At 45.1% G+C, this 23,626-nt stretch overlaps 1 protein-coding gene across 1 annotated transcript in view; it reads right to left on the bottom strand.

Moving 5' to 3' along the window:
- The window catches only part of LOC140385752 (DNA topoisomerase I, mitochondrial-like), a 211,882-nt gene that overhangs the window by 175,191 nt on the left and 13,065 nt on the right, over positions 1-23,626 (bottom strand). Inside the window, 6 exon segments of the mRNA XM_072468224.1 lie at positions 1,495-1,590; positions 12,631-12,686; positions 14,692-14,800; positions 16,411-16,460; positions 17,074-17,173; positions 17,343-17,481. Coding sequence (XP_072324325.1) covers positions 1,495-1,590; positions 12,631-12,686; positions 14,692-14,800; positions 16,411-16,460; positions 17,074-17,173; positions 17,343-17,481 — 550 coding nt within the window.

The raw sequence follows: 23,626 nt of genomic DNA, 5'->3' as shown, positions 1-23,626 counted from the left end.
CAAATAATTATTTCACAAACTGTATTGTCCAAGGAGATGACTGAAGCCAGTAACAGGCATTTGAGGAAAATTAACAATACTGCATAATCTGTTTTTGAACTCTAGGCTGGAGGGTAGATGGAATTTTTTTTTCTTTTTGCCACCAACCAACCATTCAGCATCGATTCAATCACAGGATATTAAAAAAAAGCATACCTGCTGCTCATTCCTTATAGTTTGTTTGCACAAGACTGAGAAAAGTAGAACTTTTCAGAGCACTGCATTATGATACCTGGTGAAAATTCACCTTTCTCCGCGAAACAATCATACAACAAGAGTCAAAGATCAGAATGACTTACAAATATACCTCATTTGTCTAAATGAAGTCAATGATTTGCACAACATTGTGTTGTGGAAGAGGTAATAAACAAAAGCCTCAGCAAATTTGAAATAACAAAAACAAGTGGAAACTAGAAAACAAAGATGTTTCCAGGTTGTTTGAAGTTAAAAGAACAGAGGGAACTGGAACATGGTTATGTTCATTGACGTCACAGACAGAGCTGAGAGAAGAGGTTGGCTAGCGAGAAGCCAAAAATATCTGATGTAACCCCAGGATTTGTGATATTTTAGTAGCCTGTGAAGTGATAGTTGAAGCAATTAGTGGCTGGATCAGAGTTTGCGTAAAAGCTTAAACGCACTCAAGACAAACGAATACTGAAAAGGGGGGAATGGAAAACCTGGAGATGGATACTTGATGAACAGCTGGGTAAAGCATAGTGAGAAAGATTTTAAAGCAGTCTTTGAGAGTGGAGTTTGGAAACACTCGTATGACAATCATTTTGCAGGGGGCTGGGGAATCTCAGGAGGAACCCAAGGTTGATCAATTGAATGGCATCTGCCATTGGTTTCAGAGTGGGTTGTTTGTCTGACCACAGTTAGCCTGTTGGGTTACAGGGACTGTGTTCATTGAGAAAATTATAGCACAAAATATATTGTGTTACCTGCGTTATCCTTGAAATCGGAGTATATTTGGGAAGATAAGGGGGGGGGGAAAAGAGGGGGAGTGAAGGAGTATTGTATTATAGCTAAACTTTTCATGTTCATGTACTGTTCATTTTCATGTACTGGGGATACCACTGCATGCAACAAGCCACAGCAAGAGGAGAGCCAGGAGTTATTGCTCCATTCTACTCATTTCCAATTTCTCTACTGCAGAACAGTGATGGCATTGTCTCAAAGGGAGAATGAAGATGTCTGGTTGGAGAGTTTCACAGGAACCCATCATGCTTTTGGGTACAATGCCTAATTTGTATACTTTGCTGGAGACAATGTCCAATGACAGGAAACTAGCAAATAGAGACATTTCATAGGACTGGGCAACGGTTCAAGAAATTATGTGAATGTGAATGATCTCAAGTCTATTGATGATAAACAGCATATTTATCAATATACTCCATCAGACTGTAATCTTCACCACTAACAAACAAAAATATAGATTTAATGTTTCGCACATACTCCTCAGAAAACTCATCTTCCTCTTTTTGAGTTTCATCTATTTGTTTTTCAGCTGTGCCGCCATCACTGACTATTGTTGTTAGGTCATCATTTGGTCTAAAAATACAAGAAAAAAAAAATATACTGGGTCAGATCAAAATGCTTTCATTAAGAATGTGCAAGATTTCTCACCAAACAGCTAAGTACATTTTCCATACTAGTTAGGATGATATATTTAAAATTGGCAGTACTGTCCGTAACCAAAGGGCAGCCTAATTAGAAGACAAACTTTAATAGAGGTATCCAGCTTAGGGGCAGCAATGATCAAACAGCCAAAATCAACTCACAGCAGAAACAAACATTAACATGAATTTTTAGTTGGATTGGTAAATCTAATTCACTGATCATCTATTAAAACCACAGTGGGACTTCCACTGGCATTATGTAGGGGGAAGACATTGCGAGGCCCTCCTGTTGGTACCACACTTGTAGCCCTTTTCGCTTAATTTCAGGGGGTATTTTCATTTGAAAACCCACATAATGAGATAAGGAATCTATATAGGTAAAATGCCCGGAAAGGCCAGGGGAAAAACGACAAGTAGAAGTTCTTCGACAGAGATAGAGGCCTCCTGGGGCAAGTCAGTGGGAAAAAAAAAAAAGGGGAAAAAAAAAAAAAAAAAAAAAAATCGAGGCAGCCTCTGGGCTCCAGCCACTCCACTAATGGCTGAGATGCTCATGAGCACCTTGGTGATAGAGTTTGACAAACACTGGCGGGTTGCGTCGTGGAACCTCAGCAAATCAATGGAAGAGGCCTTGGCTCCCATCCGTTTGGTGTTGGAAACGATCAATGAAATGGTAAAGACACATGGGGCCATTATAAAAGGCATGGAGTGGCGCCGAGGTCCCAGGTTCTGGGTCATTGTCCGTATGGAGTTTGCACATTCTCCCCTTTTTTGCGTGGGTTTCGCCCCCACAACCCAAAGATGTGCAGGGTAGGTTGATTGGCCAGGCCAAATTGCCCCTTAATTGGATAAAATGAATTGGACATTCTAAATTAAAAAATTAATTAATAAATAAAAGGCTTGGAGGTGGCCCTTTCGAGTCATAGTGACTAGATTGCCTCTCTGGAAGTGGAGATGTCTCTGATGGCTGATGCGAACAAATCGTTGAAGGCCAAAGTGAATGATTTGGAGAATCATTCCAGGATACGAAGCATCCAAATTGTGGGTCTGCCAGAGAGAATGGAAGATCGAACTCCCGGAGAACTTTTGCGGAGATGTTTGGGATGATGGTGGGGAGGGTGGACCCACATACCCTCCAGAGTTGGACTGAACCCACCTGGTAATTCCCAACAGATGCCTTGTCCAGACGAAACACCACAAGCGGTAACCTTGGAGTTTTACAACTTCAAAAGAAAAAGAGCCGGTCCCGAGATGAGAGAGGCAGCATCACGACTACAAATGGGAAGGCCACGCCATCAGGTTTTACCAGGTGTAGGAGCGGAGCTGGCGAAGAGGACTGCGTTTAACAAAGCCAAACGTGGAGTCCGGCTTAGGGTGGTGTAAATGGCGCAGCTAAAAGTGACTTTTGAGGAAAAGGTTATTTTGATGTGCCGGGGTGCCGGATTCCTTTGTAATGAAGCATGGGCTGGGCACGAGGCGATTGAAGTTTTTTCGATATTGGGGATAGACAAGTTGAATTGTTGGGGATCCTTACTCAAGTTTGCATTTTTCTGTTCTTGTTGGGGTTGAAAGTTTTGTAATTTGGGCTTAGGTCCAGGGTTCAATTTAATGTGGGTTTTTGTTCTAACTGTTGTGAAAACATATAGCTCCCTGTTGGAGTATGTAGCTCCCTATTGGAGTGCTATGTTTTAAGGTTTTTTTTTTTTGCAGTAATTTTTCTTCACTCTGGATAGGAGCCGCCCTGCTAGCCAGAGTTAGCTAATGGGAGTGGTATTGAGGGGTTGACTGCAACTCATGAAAGTGTTCTGTTTTTGATAATAAGCTTGGTGCTTTTGTTTCGTTTGGGGTTAAGTTTACTAGAAGTAGGCTTCAGTTGTTTATGTTCGACTTGCTGTTTTCTGTATGTGTATTTGGGTTTGGTAGTATCTCAAGGAGAGGATGGGGGTGTTTGGAGTAATTTTCTGACGGTAACAGCAATTTCCTTTGTTTAATCTATTTAGTGGGTTTGGTGGCCATCTTGCTGTGCCTTCTATGTAACTGTTGGATAATTCCTCTTGGTGGAAAATGGTGGAGAATGAAGGGGTGGTGGGAGGCCCCCAATTCATTTGGTCACATGGAATGTCAGAGGGTTGAGTGGCCCAGTGAAAAGGTATTTGCTCACCGTAAGAATTTAAATGCCGACGTGGTGTTTCTGCAAAAAAGACTAATTTGCGGGTCACAGGCCAGATAGGGCTGCGGAAGAAGTGGGTGGGACAAGCTTTTCCATTCAGACTTTGATGTAGATGGCAAGGTACGGTAATTTTAAAATAAAGGGTTCAGTTTTCTGCCGCTAAGATCTTGGCTGACCCCAATTGTAGACATGTTATTGTCTGTGGCTCTTTGGCAGGCACCGCGGTGGTTCTGGTTAATATCTATGCTCCAAACTGGGACGATATGGAATTTATTAATAAGTTGCTGGTCTCCATTCCCGATTTGGATTTGCATCAACTTATTTTGGATGGTGACTTAAAACTGTGTTCTGGAGCCCAGTTTCAAACCTTTGATTCCAGGTGCCCAGGACACTGGAACAGGCGAGGGGCAGATCCATAGTGATCTTTGCACCCAGGCAATAACATTTTTATTTTTTCTCCCCTGTGCACCAGGTATATTAGTGTAACGACTTTTGTTGTGTATAGATCTCTCCTCGCTTTTGTGGTTACTCAGCAATTGGAACTTCATTTTGTTGATTTGGCTCCAGGTCACTCCCAATGTCTGTCATTGAGATTGGGTATGGCATTATCTACGGACAAAATATTTTGTGAACGCATGTCCACTGCCATTGGGGAATATATTAAATTAATAAAAGCGAGTCTATCTCACCTTCTATGGCGGGAAGCCGTTAAGGTGGTCATCAGGGGGGCAGGGGAGGAGATGATTTTCTACGAAGTGCACATGGTGGAGACCGGGCAGTGGGCCGGTGGACTCCATCCTTCAGGTGGACCAACCAGTACTCATTTGCCCCAACCCCAGAGCTGTTGGCAAGTAGGAAAAAACTGCAGACATAATTTGAACTATATTAACGGATAGGGCAGTGGGCCAGCTGTTCGGTTCAAGGGGTATGTTTTATGAACATGGGGAGAAGGCCAGTCGCCTCTTAGTTCAACAGCTGAAGTGACAGGCAGCTTCCCAGGAAATCGTACAGGGACATGACTAGAGGGACAGCCTAGTTTCCACCCCGCCTCAGGTCAATGCGGCTTTTGAAAGGATTTATCAGGGTCTCTATAGATCGGAACCTCCGGCAGAAGGTTCAGTCATGACTGACGTTTTAGATGGATTATCCATCGTGTGAGAGAGAGCGAGAGAGAGCGAGAGAGAGCGAGAGAGAGCGAGAGAGAGCGAGAGAGAGCGAGAGAGAGCGAGAGAGAGCGAGAGAGAGCGAGAGAGAGCGAGAGAGAGCGAGAGAGAGCGAGAGAGAGCGAGAGAGAGCGAGAGAGAGCGAGAGAGATTAGTATCTCTAGTTTTAGATGTTTAACGACTCCTAAACTGGGGTTTGGTGCCCTTTACACATGCGCTGGCCTCTATTTCCTGATCCTCAAGAAGGACAAGGACTCGACTGAGTGCAGGCCGTACTGATCTATCTCACTTTTTAAATGCGGATGTCAAGTTACTTGCTAATGAGCTGGTCACTGCAGTTGGAGCCCTGCCTCCGAGGTGGTCTTGGAAGACCAGACAGGCTTCGAGGGTTGGCAATTGTCAGCCAACAAATATTCTGTTAAATGTTGTTCTTTCCCCCTCCTCAGTGCCCGAACCAGGGATGATTGTTTCCCTAGATGCTGAAAAGGCGTTTGATAGAGTGGAGTGGGATAGAGTGGAGTGGGAATATCTCCAAGATTCTTGGGAGGTTTGGACAAAAGTTATATCTGGATTTGTTTACTTTATAGGGCCCCCACTGCTAGTGTTTGCATTAATGCTTTGAATTGTGGTTACTTCCCACTGAGGAGGGACACAAGGCAGGGATGTCCACAGTCTCCGCTCCTGCTTGCTTTGGCCAAAGAACTGCTCACCATAGTGCTGAGATCTTTATTAAGTGGAGTAGGAAAGTCAGGGAGGGGTGGAGCATAGGGTATCCTTGTACTTGGATGACCTGCTTCTTTATTTGCGGACCAAGTATCCACTATGGACGAGACAATGAAGCTGCTTGGGAGTTTTGGCTCCTTCTCCGGGTACAAGTTGAATTTGGATAAGAGCGAATGCTTCCCAGTTAATTCCCTGGAGAGGAGAGCCCATCTGGGGACACCATCTACTGGGCAGCCAATATTCCTTCCCTCCAGCCCCTTCCCAACTCTTCCTCCCACTTAGCCAGCCTTAATCCCTCCCACAGACTCCTTATCCAACAACAAATCACTGAGCCAATCCCACTCTCCAAACCATCGCTGCCCCCCCCCCCCCCCAACCCACCGACAGCAACGAGCGCGGCACCACCAGGTAGCTTGAAAAAGTCTTGCATATACCCAAACTCTTCATTCACCCTCGACCCCATCAACTTGAAGTGCTGTCGAAATTGCTCCCAGCTCCTCAGCGTGGCTACCACTACTGGATTCCCAGAATACTTCCCTGGGGCTAGCAGCAATGGCGCCGTTGCCAGCACCTGCAAACCCGACCCTTTACAGGATCCACTCTCCATCCACACCCAAAGTTTCTGATACCTTCCTCCAGCCCCACACTTTTTCATCATTCGCCGCCATTAATTGTGCAACAGATTCAAAGAGCCAAACTCCCCAACTGCTACCCCTTTTGGATCACCGTCTTCCTTATGCTCGCCACCTTCCCTGCCCACAAACGCAGAATGGAACACCTGGCTCACCCAGTCCTTCCTCAACCACATCTGGTCTTTACCCTCAGATGGGTCTCCTGTTACAGCACGTCAACTTTCAGGCACTTCAGATGCAAGAAAACCCGCGCTCTCTTCACTGATCCCCGAAACCTGTTCACGCTACCACTTTGACCACAGGGGAGTCTCAACCTCAACTTCCCGCCCATCCTACCCACCATGACCATCCTTCCAGGCTCTAATTCTTCGGCAGAATCCTGCCCTGGCCTTAAATCACTGCCACCATACCTCCTCCTTCTTCCCAGCAACCCCTCCGCCAGCTCCGCTTGAAAACACCTCGCCCAGTACTGGCCCCACCCCCCCTCACCATTCACACCTCCCAGGCCCATTAAAACCTACCAATACAGATTCCAACAGTCGTAGCCCCTCCCCCACCTTGCTTCCATTCACTAGCCAACAAAGCATTTGCTCGAGCGATGGCCCCTGCCACAGCCCTCACCCAAATATCAAAAGTGAAACCTCACCCCTCCAATCCCCATTACGTCCATAACACCCATACAAGAAAAAGTAACAAACTCAGAAAAAAACAAAGAAAAAAAACTCAGCCAAAAACAATCAAAAGTCCAAATTCAGTCCAATCCCAGGCCTTCTGCTTTCACAAACGCCTCCATCCGTACATGACCCCCGCTTTGCCAGGTAGACTACACCAAACCGCATGTGGCGCTTTCACAACGCCACCTTAGCCTATCCGAAGGCCGCTGGCCTCCTTGCCAGCTCTGCCATCAAGTCCTGGTACAAGTACAACCCTTGCCCTTCCACTCCACAGTGCTCTGCTTCGCCCACCTCCGCACTCTTATGCGCCTGAAAACTATGGAAACAAGACAATCACCACGCTCAGTGGCTCATTTATCCTCGATTTCGGCCAGAGCGACTGGTGGGCCCTGTCCAACCCGTACTGGGAGGGCTCCTCTCCCTCCCCCATCATGTCGGTGAAGTATTCTGTAGCCTTCTGGTCCTCCAGCCCTTCGGGCACACCCACGATCCTAAGTCGCTTGCAGCCGGCATTGTTAAATTTGCGCAATCGGGAGCATCGCGACCCTCCTGACACCTGCCCACAACCCAGACTTTGAAAGTGCCTGCCCTACCTTCCCACAGCTCCTCACGAAGGAATCTTCACCAAAAACTGGACTAAAAAGGCCATAAAAGACAGCTTTGGCTTTGCCAGTCGCTTATTGCTTTTCCTAATTTATATGACTGGTGTTAATGGCGGAGCTGCACCCAAAATAAACACATAGCTATTAGGGATTCCTTTTTTAAAACGCTTATCTTGGGCCAGCAGTGTACACCAATAACATTTCAACTGGAATTCTACACCCAAAAGAAAATACAGGTTTAATAACAACTTCATTTATGGTGCCACAATGTAATGAAAAATCCTAATTGTCGCTTTATTCGTACTAACAAAGAACAAAGAAAAGGACAGCACAGGAACAGGCCCTTTCGGCCCTACAAGCCTCTGCAGATCATGATGCCCCAACTTTAAAAAAAACCTTCTACCCTTATTCGGTCAGTATCCCTCTATTTCCACCCTATTCATGTACCCATCCAGATGCCTGTTAAAATGTTGCTAATGTGCCTGCTTCCACCACATCCGCTGGCAGTGTGCTCCAGGCACCCACCACTCTGCGTGAAAAACTTAACCCCGCACATCTCCCTTAAACTTTCCCCCTCACCTTGAACCTGTCCCCCCCCTTGTAATTGACACTTCCACCCTTGGAAAAAGCCTGACTATCCACTCTGTCTATACCTCTCAATTTTGTAGACCTCCATCAGGTCTCCCCTCAGCCTCCGTCTTTCCAGTGAAAACAATCCTAGTTCATTCAACCTCTCCTCATAGCCAACACCTTAGATGCCAGGCAACATCCTGGTGAACCTTCTTTGCATTCTCTCCAAAGCTTCCCCATCCTTCTGATAATGTTGTGACCAGTACTGCACACAATACTCCAAACAGGGCCTAACAATGCTTTTATATAGCTGCAACATGATTTCCCAACTCCTGTACTCAATGCCCCGGCTGGTGAAGGCAAGTGTGCCATCACCTTGGCCACCTGCCTTGCCACTTTTAGGGAACTGTGGACCTGCACGCCCAGATCCCTCTGTATGTTAATGATCCTAAGGGTTCTGCCAGAGTTGATCCTCCAAAATGCATCACCCTGCATTTTTCTGGATTAAACGCCATCTGCCATTTCTGTGCCCAAGTCGCCAATCCATTGATATCCTGTTGTACCCTCTGACAATCCTCAGCACTAGCAACAATTCCGCCAATCTTCATGTCATCCTCAAACTTACTAATCAGACCACCCACATTTTCCTCCAGGTCATTTATATATACTATGAACAACAGAGGTCCCAGCTCTGATCCCTGCGGAACACCACTAGCTACAGATCTCCATTCTGAAAAACACCCTTCCACCGCTACTCTCGTCTTCTATAACTAAGCCAGTTCTGTATTCATCTAGCCAGCCCACCCCAAATCCCATGGGATTTTAGTTTTTGTACCAGTCTGCCATGTGGGACCTTATCAAATGCTTACTAAAGTCCATATAAACTACATCCACAGCCCTTCCCTCATCAATTTTCTTGTCACCTCTTCAAAAAACTTAATCCTGGTGAGACATGACCTAACTAGTCCATTTTCCTCCAAATCTGCATATTTCCTCTCCCTCAGTTATTTTCCAAAGGTTCCCACACTACTGATGCTCACCGACCTCTGATTTGCTGGATTATCCCTGCTTCCTTTCTTAAACAAGGGAACAATATTGGCTATTCTCAGTCTTCTGGAAACTCGCTGTGGTCAAAGAGGATGTGAAGATATCTGTTAAGGCCCCAGCTACTTTTCCCCCTACCTTCCGCAGTAACCTGGCATAGATCCCATCCGGCCCTGGGGACTTGTCTACCTAATGTCCTTTAGGGAGGGGAATCGGTCATCCTTACCTGGTCTGGCCTACATGTGACTCCAGACCCATAGCAATGTGGCTGACTCTGAAATACCTGCAGGGATGGGCAACAAATGTTGACCCAGCCAGTGACACCCACATCCCATGAACAAATTTTTTAAAATCCCAGGCATGACTGCTCCATGCTTCATAGTTGGAGCCCCAGAGGAATTTATGGAGTCAGTAATAGAGAGCGGGACAGTCTCATTTCCAGAGAGTGGCAGGAGAGGCCCTCCCAAACAAACAAAGCAAGCCCAGCTGAAGACGGCAGAAATATTGATACATAGAATTTACAGTGCAGGAGGTCATTTGGCCCATCGCATCTGCACTGGCCCTTGGTAAGAGCACCCTACTTAAGACCCACGCCTCCACCCTATCTCCTTTATCCCTGTAACCCCACCTAACCTTTTTGGACACCAAGGGCAATTTAGCATGGCCAATCCACCCAACCTGCACCTTTGGACTGTCGGAGGAAACCCACGCAGACATGGGGAGAACATGCAGACTCTGCACAGACAGTGACCCAAGCCGGGAATCGAACCTGGGACCCTGGAGCCATTGAGTTTTCGGTTTAACACTGACTAGTCCAATACCAATTAATTTCCCAGTAAAACAATCAAAGATTCACATATTTCCATTTTAAAAATGAGATAGGCTAGGAAAAAAATGACAATTGCCAAACTCCTGCTGCCTTGGAACCTCCAAATTTTCTGATCAAACTATCTAGATATCTAGCAAGATATCTAGCTAAGAGCTCCTTATTTTTCAAGATCTTGATTCAGGGTTTGGAGTATTGGCTACAAAAGGTTCAATTGCATTTCATAATCAGTTGATTATTTATAATGAATTGATGATTAAATAATTTTTATATAAATAAGAGCATGTATATAAAGATTCTGTTGTCTAAACCTTTGAGAAGTCGATCCCACGAGCGTCTTCTCTATGCTTTCAGCAGTGATCAGGAGTGGAGAAAATCTGGCTGTTGTTTTCCCCCTGGTCATGAATCTGCCCAGCAATAGCAGCAAAACTAGTTTAATGAGAGATGCCCAGCAATAGGTAGAAATCTGCCTAGAGACAGCGGTAGCTGGTATTCAAAAGGCCCCAGTGAGATGCATCTCTCCCCTGTAACGAGTTTCGAAGACAGTTTAGGAAAGAATCAAATGTGAATAGCTTAAGAGGAGAAGCAGTACATCAATATCTGGGAAGATAAATGAGGTATACACATGTTATGTATAGTTAAAGTTGATAGGATAGCCATCTAAATACACCGAAGGCATAATCAAAATGGAACATGGGTAGAATTGACCAGACGATCAGAAGCCAGGCAGGCAGCCTCAGAAGCAGACAAGGTAGTTTTCCAGCTAGCAGCTGAGATGTCAGGTTTACATCAAACAACCCTCCAAGTCTCAGAGCCAAAGACAGTGCAGAAAACCTTCATAATAGCAGTTTAAAATATCTTTGCTGGACCCGGAAAAAGACATTTCCCAGACTGGAGGATGATCCCTGTATTGCATGGTAACTATAAAATGGTTATTTAATTTGAATGTTGTTTGGGGAACGGAGTTCAGGTATTGTAGATATGTTTTGGAATAAGCAGTACATTCTACATAAATGTGTGTTTAGTTATTCATATACCACAATTGTCTGAGTAGAGTAGTCCTGCTAGTGTGTATTTGTCTTTACTTTAATAAATAATTTTTATTAACTGTTACCCGATGACTGGAAATGTCACTGGGGTTTCATTTGTCTCCAAGATAAAACTTCACTCCACAAACTGATGTTCCAAGTTGGGATATCCTTGCAGATATCAGCGTGCTTTGTGACACCCATTTATGACCAACTACAATTCCCTCTACTGACAATTCTTCTGCAACTAGGCGCATGTGGAACAGTAACCAAATCTAGGGCCAAAGGAAGTCTAGTAATGTGGAAATCTGAAAGAATATTGCAATTTTGAGCTATTTCTTCACTGTCACATATTGTATCTAGTTTTGGAGGATAAGATGAGTTCACTTTGGATTTTTAATAGACAATCATTTTACAGATATCATTATAATTCTGTCATCAGTTTATAAAGGAGCATAATGTGCTGAGGCAGCTGTACAATTAGCTTCAGTACACTGGGTAAAAGGGAGACCAACAAAAATCAACCAGGGATCCCATCAATAATTATGACCAAGTGCTATGTGCTGAGAAGATACTTATTATAATTTACCAATCCAGAGAAAATACAACTTCCTCCTGAAGCTACTGTAGCATCCAATTGCTTCATTCTAGATTTCCTATTATCCAGTTCTAAAATTACCTTGTGTTTATGTTTAAACCTATTCTCCCCTATATTATAGTTCATATGAAGTAATATTTCAGGTAACTTGATGTGCATCTTTAATCTGACAAACCATGAAGCTCACATCTCAGATGCCTTATTTTAGGCTGAAAAACACAAGTTTCTCCCGTGGAAATGTGTCCTCCCATAGAACTGAGACATGCTAGAGGGCGTCATACTGGAGACATCCATTTCCACCCCCCCCCCAGTAGCGTGCCATTCGGTCGACAGCTACTGACCTCCGACCGGCTGGTAGCTCTTTGTAACCAGATTTAAAAATTGCAGTGCTATGGGGACAAGGCAGGAAGTGAATCTAGCCAAGTAGCTCTTACAGGGAACACGATGGACCAGGAAGTTGTCTTTGCTAAGATTCTATTAAATTTCATCTGCCATTGTTCTGTTCAGTTACACATATTGTCCAACTCGAGCTGAAATCGGAGTCACCTCTTCAGACTTTACTAGTTTATCGAATTTATAGATGGTAAACTGCTATTACTGTGCATAGAATACCCAGTATTGACCGGGTATAATCTTCTTCCCTTCTGAATCCATGTTGAATAGTGTTTAGCAGGGTAGAGCTGTACCAGGTTAGAGTTGCACAGAGTATCAAGTTCACTCATTCTCGGTCATTATTTTGCATAGAATGAAAGCAAGATGTCCTCCACAGATGAACAATTTATGATATTCACAATTTAGGCAGAGGTAAAAATGGCCACTTGACATAGATGTCAAGTGATAATAAAAGCACCCATAACAACCAAAATCCTTAACATGTAAAATGAAAAAAAAAAAATGTCATGCAAGCAAATAATCAGAATCAGTCACACGAGGCAAAAAAATTACCTGTCCAAGTTATTTTCCTCCTTGTCTTGTGGTTTATTGGATGAATTAGTTTTTTCCTGCAAAAATAATTTTCATGACTGAATACTACTTTTTAGCATTGTAACATCTCCAAATTCCTCAATGTATTAATTTTCAGGTGCTGTGATTGATACAATGTACATGAATAATAGCTATTCTGAAGCAACAGTTTGCAAAATGTAGAATTTTTGCGATGCAGTTGGATTTCCTAAAGAAACATTTCCTTTGATCATATTGCTGTTGGAACTTCATTCTGATCTGTCTTGCATACAATCAAGGTACAAGAGATTAGCTCTGCTTAGTTTTTTCTTGTATATTTGGTCTGCTGAAGACAGTGGGTGAAGGCCATGATATCTCTAATACCTACCAACCGTTCGAAAAGCCCATGTGGATAATGCAACCAAATAACCCATCCGGATCCCAATTGACCTGAGCGGCCCGAAACGTTGAAATGCTTACAGGTGGTTGAGCCTTTATTCAATGCCACTGACATCCATCACAAATGACTGTGATGAACCAGCATAATTTTTCATTTTTGCTTCGTTTTCAGTCCAATCTGAACTTTTGTGGAGTGGCAATCAGAATCAGATTGCCCCTTCGCTCCTACTTTTTCCTCTTCAAATTTGCTTTTGTTCCCATCTCGCCCGTCCTTTTGACAAATGCAAGGCAAAATTCTGGTAGTGTGACCCCAAGATCTAGAGTCGAGGGCAACTCAGTCGACTATATGGAGGCCACGCTCCATTTATCTAACAAAAAAAAAAAAAACAGAGGATGGGGTGGTCAAGAGTGGGAAGGGAATACCACTGGAGGTGGTGGAAAGTGATGGTGGTGGTGAAGTCCATTGAGGGGTCGGTGTGGGACGTAGTTACGGAGTGCTTTTAATCCTTCTCAGTTTCTGGTAACTGTCACAGTCGGAACCCAAGGTCACATCTCTTGGCCCAAAATGGATGAAAATATTCCTCATTTTCAGAAATTCAATTTGTCTACATGGAATATTACATTGTCATATGACACCCCACGTCCCAATCCTTCCAATTGGTGCTCATTCAAAATTAGCAAAACCATGTATAAACTCACAAACATACTTGTGAAGGGGGAGGGGGGGGGGGGAGCTGAACTGAAATAGTAGGGAAAAAAAATTGTGCGTTGCGACAGTAATAGAACCACCTCAAAGAACACTTCGGTCACTCTCCCTTTGTTAAGATGGGAGAAACCTAGGGCGCGATTCTCCACTCCCACGCCGGTTGGGAGAATCGCCTGGGCCGCCAAAAATTCCGGGGACGTCCTCCCGCGATTCTCCCAAGCGGCAGGAACGGCCTGGTCGAGTTTCGCGGGCCGCAGAATCGCCGCAGTCACCCAAAATGGCGATTCTCCGGCACCCCCGCTATTCTGAGGCCCAGATGGGCCGAGCGGCCAGGCCAAAACGGCGGGTACCCCCCGGCGCCGTCCACACCTGGTCGCTGCAGTCGTGGGCAGTGCGTGAACGCTTGGGGGGGGGGGGGGGGGGCCTGTGGGGGGATCCTGCACCGGGCTTCACCTGGAATGTGGAGGGGTCCGCGATCGGTGCCCACCGATCGTCGGGCCGTCCTCTCTGAAGGGAGGACCTCCTTCCTTCCACGGCCCCGCAAGATCCGTCCCCCATCTTCTTGCGGAGCGGACTTAGAGAGGATGGCAACCACGCATGCGCGGGTTGGCGCCGGGCAACCCGCGCATGCACGGATGACGTCCGTTATGCGGCACCAGCCGCGTCATCTATGCGGCGCCGCTTTTACGTGGGCGACAAGGCCTGGCGCGTGTAGATGACGCGGCCCCGATACTGGCCCATTGTCAGGGCCTGAATCGGTCAGGACCGGGGCCGTTCCGCGCCGTCGTGAACCTCGACGCCGCTCACGACGGCGCGGCCACTTCGGCGTGGGAGTGGAGAATCCCGCCCCTAATTTCTGGTAATGGGATGGAATGAAAAAAGATCCTGAAATACACAGTCTCCAACTGCAATAGGCCTGAATGAGCAAACAGCTCCAAATTTTCACTATGCATAATTACCCTTTCCTTGTGTTTCCTATCCTTATTTTTCTGTTTTCTGGCACAGAATTCTTTGAGCTGTTCATCCATACCCATGAGCATGTCTTCAAATGACTCCTGACATGTAGACCTGAGCGAAATAAAAACATTGTGATCCATAAAATTTATGTACCAACTCAACTGACAGGCTTTTAAAATGATCTAACAACATGCAACTTTCCCATTTCCAGCAGCACAGTGGCTAACACTGCTGCCTCACAGCGCTGAGGGCCGAGGACCCGGGTTCGATCCTGGCCCCGGGTCACTGTCCGTGTGGAGTTTGCACATTCTCTCAGTGTCTGCGTGGGCCTCACCCCCACAACCCAAAAGATGTGCAGGGTAGGTGGATTGGCTATGCTTAATTGCCACTTAATTGGAAAAAACGTTCCCCACTTCCAATACTCAATTCAGCAACGAGAACTAAAGGAAAAGGAAAATGCCAGTTTGGCAGGTAGAGTGCATCATACTGCTTAAAACCATCCTCTGACCAAGCTATGGTTATCTCCCCCAATATCTCCTTATCTGATTCAGTGCCATATTTTGTTTTATAACTTCCCTGTGAAGCACCTTGGGAAATGTTATTGCATTAAAGGTGCCTAGTGGTCAGACTGTTTGCCTAACATTCAGTACTTGATGAGCAAATATTTCCTCGAACTAAATATTGAGAAGACAAGTTGTCGTTGTTATTAGAGAGTTCAGAAGATCTAATCATTATGAAGCATTTTGATCCGGAAAATCTTTCACTGGACAGTTGCTAACTTGGGTGCAATATCATCATCGAATGAAGATATTAGGGGTTTTCTCCTCCCAAAAAACAACTTTTAAAGCCTAACCAGAAACAAAAAAAAGCAGAATCCATAACATTGCTTTTGAAAGGGAAGTGGATAAATATTTTATTTTAATGGATAGCTCAACTAGCTCAGAGCCAACAAAAGCACACAAGGTAAATAATAATAATCTTTATTAGTGTCACAAATAGGCTTACATTAACACTGCAATGGAGTTACTGTGAAAATCCCCTAGTCGCCACACTCGGCGCCTTGGGTACAGAGGGAGAATTCAGAATGTCCAATTCACCTAACAAGCACGTCTTTCAGGACTTGACCCTTCGCAGATACAGGGCAGACTCTGTACAGACAGTGATTCAAGCCGGGAATTGAACCCGGGACCCTGGCACTGTGAAGCAACAGTGCTAACCACTGTGCTACCATGCCACCCATAACATACTTCTGGTGTCAATTTTTATTTTAAAACACCGCACACTTTTTCTTTTTCATAGAATTTACAGTGCAGGAGGCCATTCTGCCCATCGAGTCTGCACCGGCTCTTGGAAAGAGCAACCTACCCAAGGTCCACACCTCCACCCTATCCCCATAACCCCACCCAACACGAAGGGCAATTTTGGACACTAAGGGCAATTTATCATGGCCAATCCACCTAACCTGCACATCTTTGGACTGTGGGAGGAAACCGGAGCACCCGGAGGAAATCCACACACACACGGGGAGGATGTGCAGACTCCGCACAGACAGTGACCCAAGCCGGAATCGAACCTGGGACCCTTGAGCTGTGAAGCAATTGTGCTATCCACAATGCTACCGCGCTGCCCCTAGTATATTGTGTGCAATATATTTTAAAAATATATTGTACACAAATTTGTTTTAATTTCTTCAAACATACTGCATAAGAAGATATTTTTACCTCTTCAATAAGTTTGCTTTAATTTTCTTTTCTGTAGCATCTTGGCTCTCCTGTAACAAATAATGAAGTTAGTATACAGGGATTTAGATAAGCCACCACATGGAAGTTGATTATCTTGGCCTAAAATAGCTACCCTCAAGTAAATATGCATTTTTACTCTTTGGTCTTGAATAACCAGATAGCATATGAATACCAAGTCTTCCATTACCCACATTATTTGTCTAAATTCCTATTTAAAACACTGCACAACCACTAAAAGGTTTCACGAACCTCAAAGGCCCTACTGTATGCCAATCATTATTTCCAGGTTTCTCCCAATGGCTTACTGTGTCAATCTACCCAACAGTATACTATAAAGCTACAATGTCTCAGGTTCGATCTGCACTGTATACGTAATTGGCTGATAGGTGCTGGGGATGCTATGAATTGCTTCAGCATCGGCTGGATATCAATTAAGAATCAGGCTTGGGCCTTGATACTCTCCATGGTAAAACTGCAGCCTTGGGTCATAGTAAAGAAATTGCAAAATAGATAAGGTACAGGCGAGCAGGCATCACCATGAAAATTGCAAATTGAGAAGCTGGACTTTTAGAAAATGAAGGGGAGAATATTGGGAAGCTGGGGAAAACAGAGGTCGGCAGCCTAATTTCAACCACAATTTACCTTTTGTTCAATTTTTACTTCTTTGTTGATTTGCATTTCGGAGGTTTCTTCCTTATGCTTTTTGTTCAGGTTATTTCCTGCCAGATTATTTTTGCGTTTCCTACACAAACACAATTTTAATAAAAAGACAAATGAGAAGGAGAAAAACACAAATCCTGGTTTGAACTCAAGTCAAAGGAGGTCACAAGATGCTTTAGCCCTTTAACAACTAAATATCTAAGATCAAGTTCTTCTTTGCATTAACATTTCTAATTTCATTCAATTGTTACCCATGACTTGGTTCCTTCTCGGTCTTGGGCCCAGGCAGAGAATTTTTTGAATTCTTGTTTTTCTCATCTTTCTTGCTCTTGTTAGATTTATTGACCTTTTTCTGCTTCTCCTCGTCCTTTGATATGGCATTGTTCAGGTCTGAAATACAGGCATCAAAATTGGCAACACAAATGATTAGTATGCAATACTTATACAGCAAAATACTACCAATACTGGAATCATATTTCAAAATGGGCAATTCTTGGGCAACGTTGAATTTAATACATTTCACATGTAGCCCACCTTGGAGATTAAACTTATTCCACACGATTTTGTTCCAAAAAGTTTGTTTTATAAGAGGCCTAATACACAGAGAAACATCCTAAAGTTCTTCACCAAAGAAATGGTAAAAGCCAAAGAAAAGGTAGTTGCTTTCCACTATTTGGAGGAAAGCATCAATATCTACGACCTGCAAACTACATCTTGGTCCGGACTAAAGCGGGTTCTCTCTTAACTGCAACTACATCATCTAAAATATTGAATAATACTCAATGTCCGTTTTCCAATACAAATTACTTGCATAACTCAAAAGGATTTTCTACTTGTTCTTTTATGAACTCTAACCCCTCATGCTCCTATTTACTGTTTTCTTCAGCATTTACCCCTTTGTCTTGGTCTCCAGCTCCATTCCATCAATCTCCACTAGTACCAAATTATTTTTCTCCCCCCAATTAAGGGGCAATTTAGCGTGGCCAATTCACCTACCCTGCACATCTTTGGGTTGTGGGGGTGAGACCTACAGACATGAGGAGAATGTGGAAACTCCACACGGACAGTGACCTGGGTTCTCAGCGCTGTGAGACAGCAGTGCTAACCACCGCGCCACCCCAGTAATCTCCAGAATGAGGTAGCAGCGCTGCAACATAAAAACATTAGGTGCCAACCTGGAGAAAGCAACATCACTTCACAGAGACTTCAGAACAAAAATAAACTAATACAGCCAAAGCAATATAACCTACATCTAGCAGACCAGTTAAAACATGCAACATCTAATTGTAACTACCAGGAGACGGCAGCACAATGAATGCCCCTACCCTCGATGTCAGAGCCAATCACCTGTGTGCAAATACGCTGAAACACAAAGAAAATAGGAGTAGGCCATGCGGTCCTTCGAGCCTACATCCACTCATTAGGATCATGGCTGATCATTAAATGCAATACTCTTGATTCCACCTTCCTCCGCCATATCCCTTAAACTCAAGAGCTATATCTAATTCCTTCTTGAAATCACACATTTTAAACTCAACTACTTTCTGTGGTAGCGAATTCCACAGATTCACCACTCTTTGGGTGAAGAAATCTCTCGCCTCGGTCCTAAAAGGTTTACCCCTTATCCTCAAACTATGACCCATAATTCTGGACTACCCAAACCATCAGAATCATTCTTTCTGGACTCCGCAACTATCGGAAACATTCTTTCTGAATCTACCCGTTTAACCCGGTTAGAATTTTGTAAATTTTCACGAGATCCCCTTTCACTCTTGTAAACTCCAATGAACACAATCCTAACCAATTTAGTCTCTCCTCATATGGCATTACCGCCATCCCAGGAATCAGCCTGGTAAACACTTTTTCTGCACTCCCTCCATAGCAAGAACATCCTTCCTCGATGAGGACACCTTCCTCAGATAAGGACACCAAAACTGCACACAATACTCCAGCTGTGGCCTCACCAATGCCCTATACAATTGCAGTAAAATATTGCTAATTCTATACTGAAATCCTCTCACTATGAAGGCCAATATTATTTGCCATCTTTACTGCCTGTTGTATCTACGCACTTACTTTTAGCGACTGATGCAAGAGGACACCCAAGGTCTCGCTGAGTATCCACCTCTCAATTTACACCCATTCAAATAATAATCTGCCTTTGTATCTTTGCAACAGAAGTGGGTAATCTCACATTTAGCCACATTATACTGCATCTGCCATTCAAATACCCACTCACTCAGCCTGTCCAAATCATGCTGAAGCACCTCTGCATCCTCCTCGCAGCTCACCCAACTCAACTTTGTATTGCCTGCAAATTTGGAGATATTAGTTCCTTTGTCCAAATCATTTAGCCATGCTAAATTGCCCTTGGTGTCAAAAAAGGTTAGGTGAAGTTACTGGGTAGATGGAGGTGTGGGCTTAAGTAGGGTGCTCTTTCCAGGGGCCGGTGCAGACACGATGGGTCGAATGGCCTCCTTCTGCACTGTAAATTCGATGATAAACTTAAAAAATATTTTTATTGCCATTTTCCAATTTTAACAGTTTGACATGTAAAGCACATACTATTTTTAGAGTATGATGTTTCTTATGTACAATTTTACATGGACCTCTTCTATTAGTTAGGAAGGACCTAAAGAGAGAGCCAGAACGGCACATGAGAAGTCTTTGGCAGGTAGGATCAAGGATAACCCTAAAGCTTTCTATAGATATGTCAGGAATAAAAGAATGACCAGGGTAAGAGTAGGGCCAGTCAAGGACAGTAGTGGGAAGTTGTGCGTGGAGTCCGAGGAGATAGGAGAGGTGCTAAATGAATATTTTCGTCAGTATTCACACAGGAAAAAGACAATATTGTCGAGGAGAATACGGAGATTCAGGCTACTAGACTAGAAGGGCTCGAGGTTCATAACGAGGAGGTGTTAGCAATTCTGGAAAGTGAGAAAATAGATAAGTCCCCTGGGCCGGATGGGATTTATCCTAGGATTCTCTGGGAAGCTAGGGAGGAGATTCCTGAGCCTTTGATCTTCAAGTCATCTTTGTCTACAGGAATAGTGCCAGAAGACTGGAGGATAGCAAATGTTGTTCCCTTGTTCAAGAAGGGGAGTAGAGACAAACCCAGTAACTATAGATCAGTGAGCCTTACTTCTGTTGTGGGCAAAGTCTTGGAAAGGTTTATAAGAGATAGGATGTATAATCATCTGGAAAGGAATAATTTGATTAGAGATAGTCAACACGGTTTTGTGAAGGGGTGGTCGGGCCTCACAAACCTTATTGAGTTCTTTGAGGTGGTGACCAAACAGGTGGATGAGGGTAAAGCAGTTGATGTGGTGTATATGGATTTCAGTAAAGCGTTTGATAAGGTTCTCCACGGTAGGCTACTGCAGAAAATACAGAGGCATGGGATTCAAGGTGATTTAGCAGTTTGGATGAGAAATTGGCTAGCTGGAAGAAGACAAAGGGTGGTGGTTGATGGGAAATGTTCAGACTGGAGTCCAGTTACTAGTGGTGTACCACAAGGATCTGTTTTGGGGCCACTGCTGTTTGTCATTTTTATAAATGACCTGGAGGAGGGCGTAGAAGGATGGGTGAGTAAATTTGCAGATGACACTAAAGTCGGTGGAGTTGTGGACAGTGCGGAAGGATGTTACAAGTTACAGAGGGGCATAGATAAGCTGTAGCGCTGGGCTGAGAGGTGGCAAATGGAGTTTAATGCAGAAAAGTGTGAGGTGATTCATTTTGGAAGGAATAACAGGAAGACAGAGTACTGGGCTAATGGTAAGACTTTTGGCAGTGTGAATGAGCGGAGAGATCTCAGTGTACATGTAGATAGATCCCTGAAAGTTGCCACTCAGGTTGAGGGGGTTGTTAAGAAGGCGTACGGTGTGTTAGCTTTTATTGGTAGAGGGATTGAGTTTCGGAGCCATGAGGTCATGTTGCAGCTGTACAAAACTCTGGTGCGGCCGCATTTGGAGTATTGCGTGCAATTCTGGTCGCCGCATTATAGGAAGGATGTGGAAGCATTGGAAAGGGTGCAGATGAGATTTACCAGAATGTTGCCTGGTATGGAGGGAAGATCTTATGAGGAAAGGCTGAGGGACTTGAAGCTGTTTTCGTTAGAGAGAAGGTTAAGTGGTGACTTAATTGAGGCATACAAGATGATCAGAGGATTAGATAGGGTGGACAGTGAGAGCCTTTTTCCTCGGATGGTGATGTCTAGCACGAGGGGACATAGCTTTAAATTGAGGGGAGATAGATATAGGACAGATGTCAGAGGTAGGTTCTTTACTCGGAGAGTAGTAAGGGCGTGGAATATCCTGCCTGCAACAGTAGTGGACTCGCCAACATTAAGGGCATTCAAATGGTCATTGGATAGACATATGGACGATAAGGGAATAGTGTAGATGGGCTTTAGAGTGGTTTCACAGGTCGGCGCAACATTGAGGGCTGAAGGCCCTGTACTGCGCTGTAATGTTCTATCACCCCTCCCCCTCCTGTTGATAGTGGGCTCCCCTCCTTGATCCACCATTCACCCTGGTGTCGCATGGTTATACTTCTTTCCTTCCCGACACGATTGCTGCTGTCATCCTTTTCACAGTAACTTCATTGTAGTGTTAATTTAAGTCTACTCGTGACAATAATAAAGATTATTGTGGGTTCGCTGGGGGGAGGGAGCACTCTCTGCCCCCTCCTCACTCTTTTGCCATGTCTCTCCCTGATACGCCCCTGGGTTCCTTCCTTGCCTTTCACTCCCCCTTGTTCCTCTCTGCTCTCTTTCCCCCCTCTCCCAATAATCACTATTGGCTTCAAACAGGTCTTGGAACAGGCTGATGATCAGCCCCCACACATTGTGGAAGTCCTCGTCCAACCCTCTGATGATGTACTCTATTTTCTCCAGGTGGAGAAATTCCATCAGGTTTGCCAGCCAGTCTGCAGCAGAGGGTGGTGCTGTTGATTGCCAGCCGAGCAAGATTCTCCGGCGTGCGATTAGGGAAGCAAAAGCCAGGGCATCTGCCCTTTTGCCCATATGTAGTTCTGGCTGGTCCGAAACCCCAAAGACTGCCACTCTCCGGTAGGGCTCCATCCTCACCCACCCCACCGCCCCAAAACCTTGGACATAACTGACAAGTCTGGGGCAGGCCCAGAACATGTAGGAGTGGTTGGCCAGACCACACTGGCACTGATCACATTTGTCCTCCACCTCCGGGAAGAAACTTTTCATTTGGGTTGTAGTTACGTGCACTCTGTGCGCCACTTTAAACTGCATAAGGCTTAGCTTAACCCTAACCAGAGTGCTTCATTCCAGAGTCCCCACCCTACTTCCGTCCCGGATTAGTCTTCCCATTTCGGTCTAGACCAGTCTAATGGTGTTCTTGCCCTTTCCAGAAGTCATCCGTAAATGTCCCCACAGTTCGCTACGGTCTGTGCCCAGTAGTTCCTCCAGTAAAACGTGTTACACGGGTTCAGAGGGTACCTCATCGTCTCCTTGCGGAGAAAGTTGATTTGTAGGTGCCAGAGCTCCTGCGCTTTTGGTAGTTCCAGTTCTTCCAGGTTTGAGAGTCTGTTCCGAATGCAAAGATTCCTGATCACTAGCATCCCCCTGTCCAGTCCCCACTTCTTAAAGGTGGCGTCCAGTATGGCTGGCAAAAATTTGTGGTTACCACAGATGGGGGCCGTGGAGGACATCTCGGTTAAACTATTTGGTTCCATATCCTCAATGTGGCTGTCACTGGGCAGGATGTGTATTTTGCTGGGGTGAGGGAGAGATGGGCGCGCTGCCGATGAGGACTTGGAGGGTCGTTCTTTTGCAGAAGGACTCCTCCAGCCTCACCCATTCCATACGGTTCTCGCAGCCATCCGCTCGCCCTCTCGGCCGTGGCTGCCCAGTGGTAGTATTTCAGGTTCGGAAGGGCTAGGCTGCCCATTCTTTTCCTTTGCAGTGTACTTTTGGGGATCCTTGGGTCTCTCCCTCCGCCCCCCCCCCCCACACAAAACACAATGATCATTTCGTCCATCCCTTGGAAAAAGACCTTGGAGTTGAAGATCGGTATGGATCTCAACAGGAAGAGGAACCTTGGCAGCACATTAACTTGATCTCCGCCAGGGAATGTTCGCGTGCGCCCCATTCCTGTTGGTCCTTTTTAAACTTCCTCCACGACTGGTCAGGTTCCATTTATGGATCAGTGTCCAGTCATGGACTATCTGAATATCAGGTAGCGGAATTTGCTTTGGGCTAGTTTGAATGGTTGACTCCCCCAGCTCTGTTCCTCCATCGTTCAGGTTCACCCGGGATGCCTTGCTCTTGCCAAGGTTGAGTTTGTAGCCCAAGAAGGCCCCGAACTCTTCCAGGAGCTTCATGATTACTTTCAGGCCGTTCTGTGGGTCTGAAATGTAGAGGAGCAGGTCATCCGCATATAGTGAAACTCTGTGCTCTCTGCCTCCTCTTCAAATGCTCTTCTTGCCTTTCACGTCCCACAGAGCGATCGGCAGGCGTTTAATCGCCAGGGCGAACAAGAGCGGGGACAGCGGGCATCCCTGC

This window comes from Scyliorhinus torazame, chromosome 11 (assembly GCF_047496885.1).
Source record: "Scyliorhinus torazame isolate Kashiwa2021f chromosome 11, sScyTor2.1, whole genome shotgun sequence".
NCBI classification, from domain to species: domain Eukaryota; kingdom Metazoa; phylum Chordata; class Chondrichthyes; order Carcharhiniformes; family Scyliorhinidae; genus Scyliorhinus; species Scyliorhinus torazame.
Note: the sequence above shows the minus strand (reverse complement) of the source record. Positions and strands in the feature narration are given on the sequence as shown.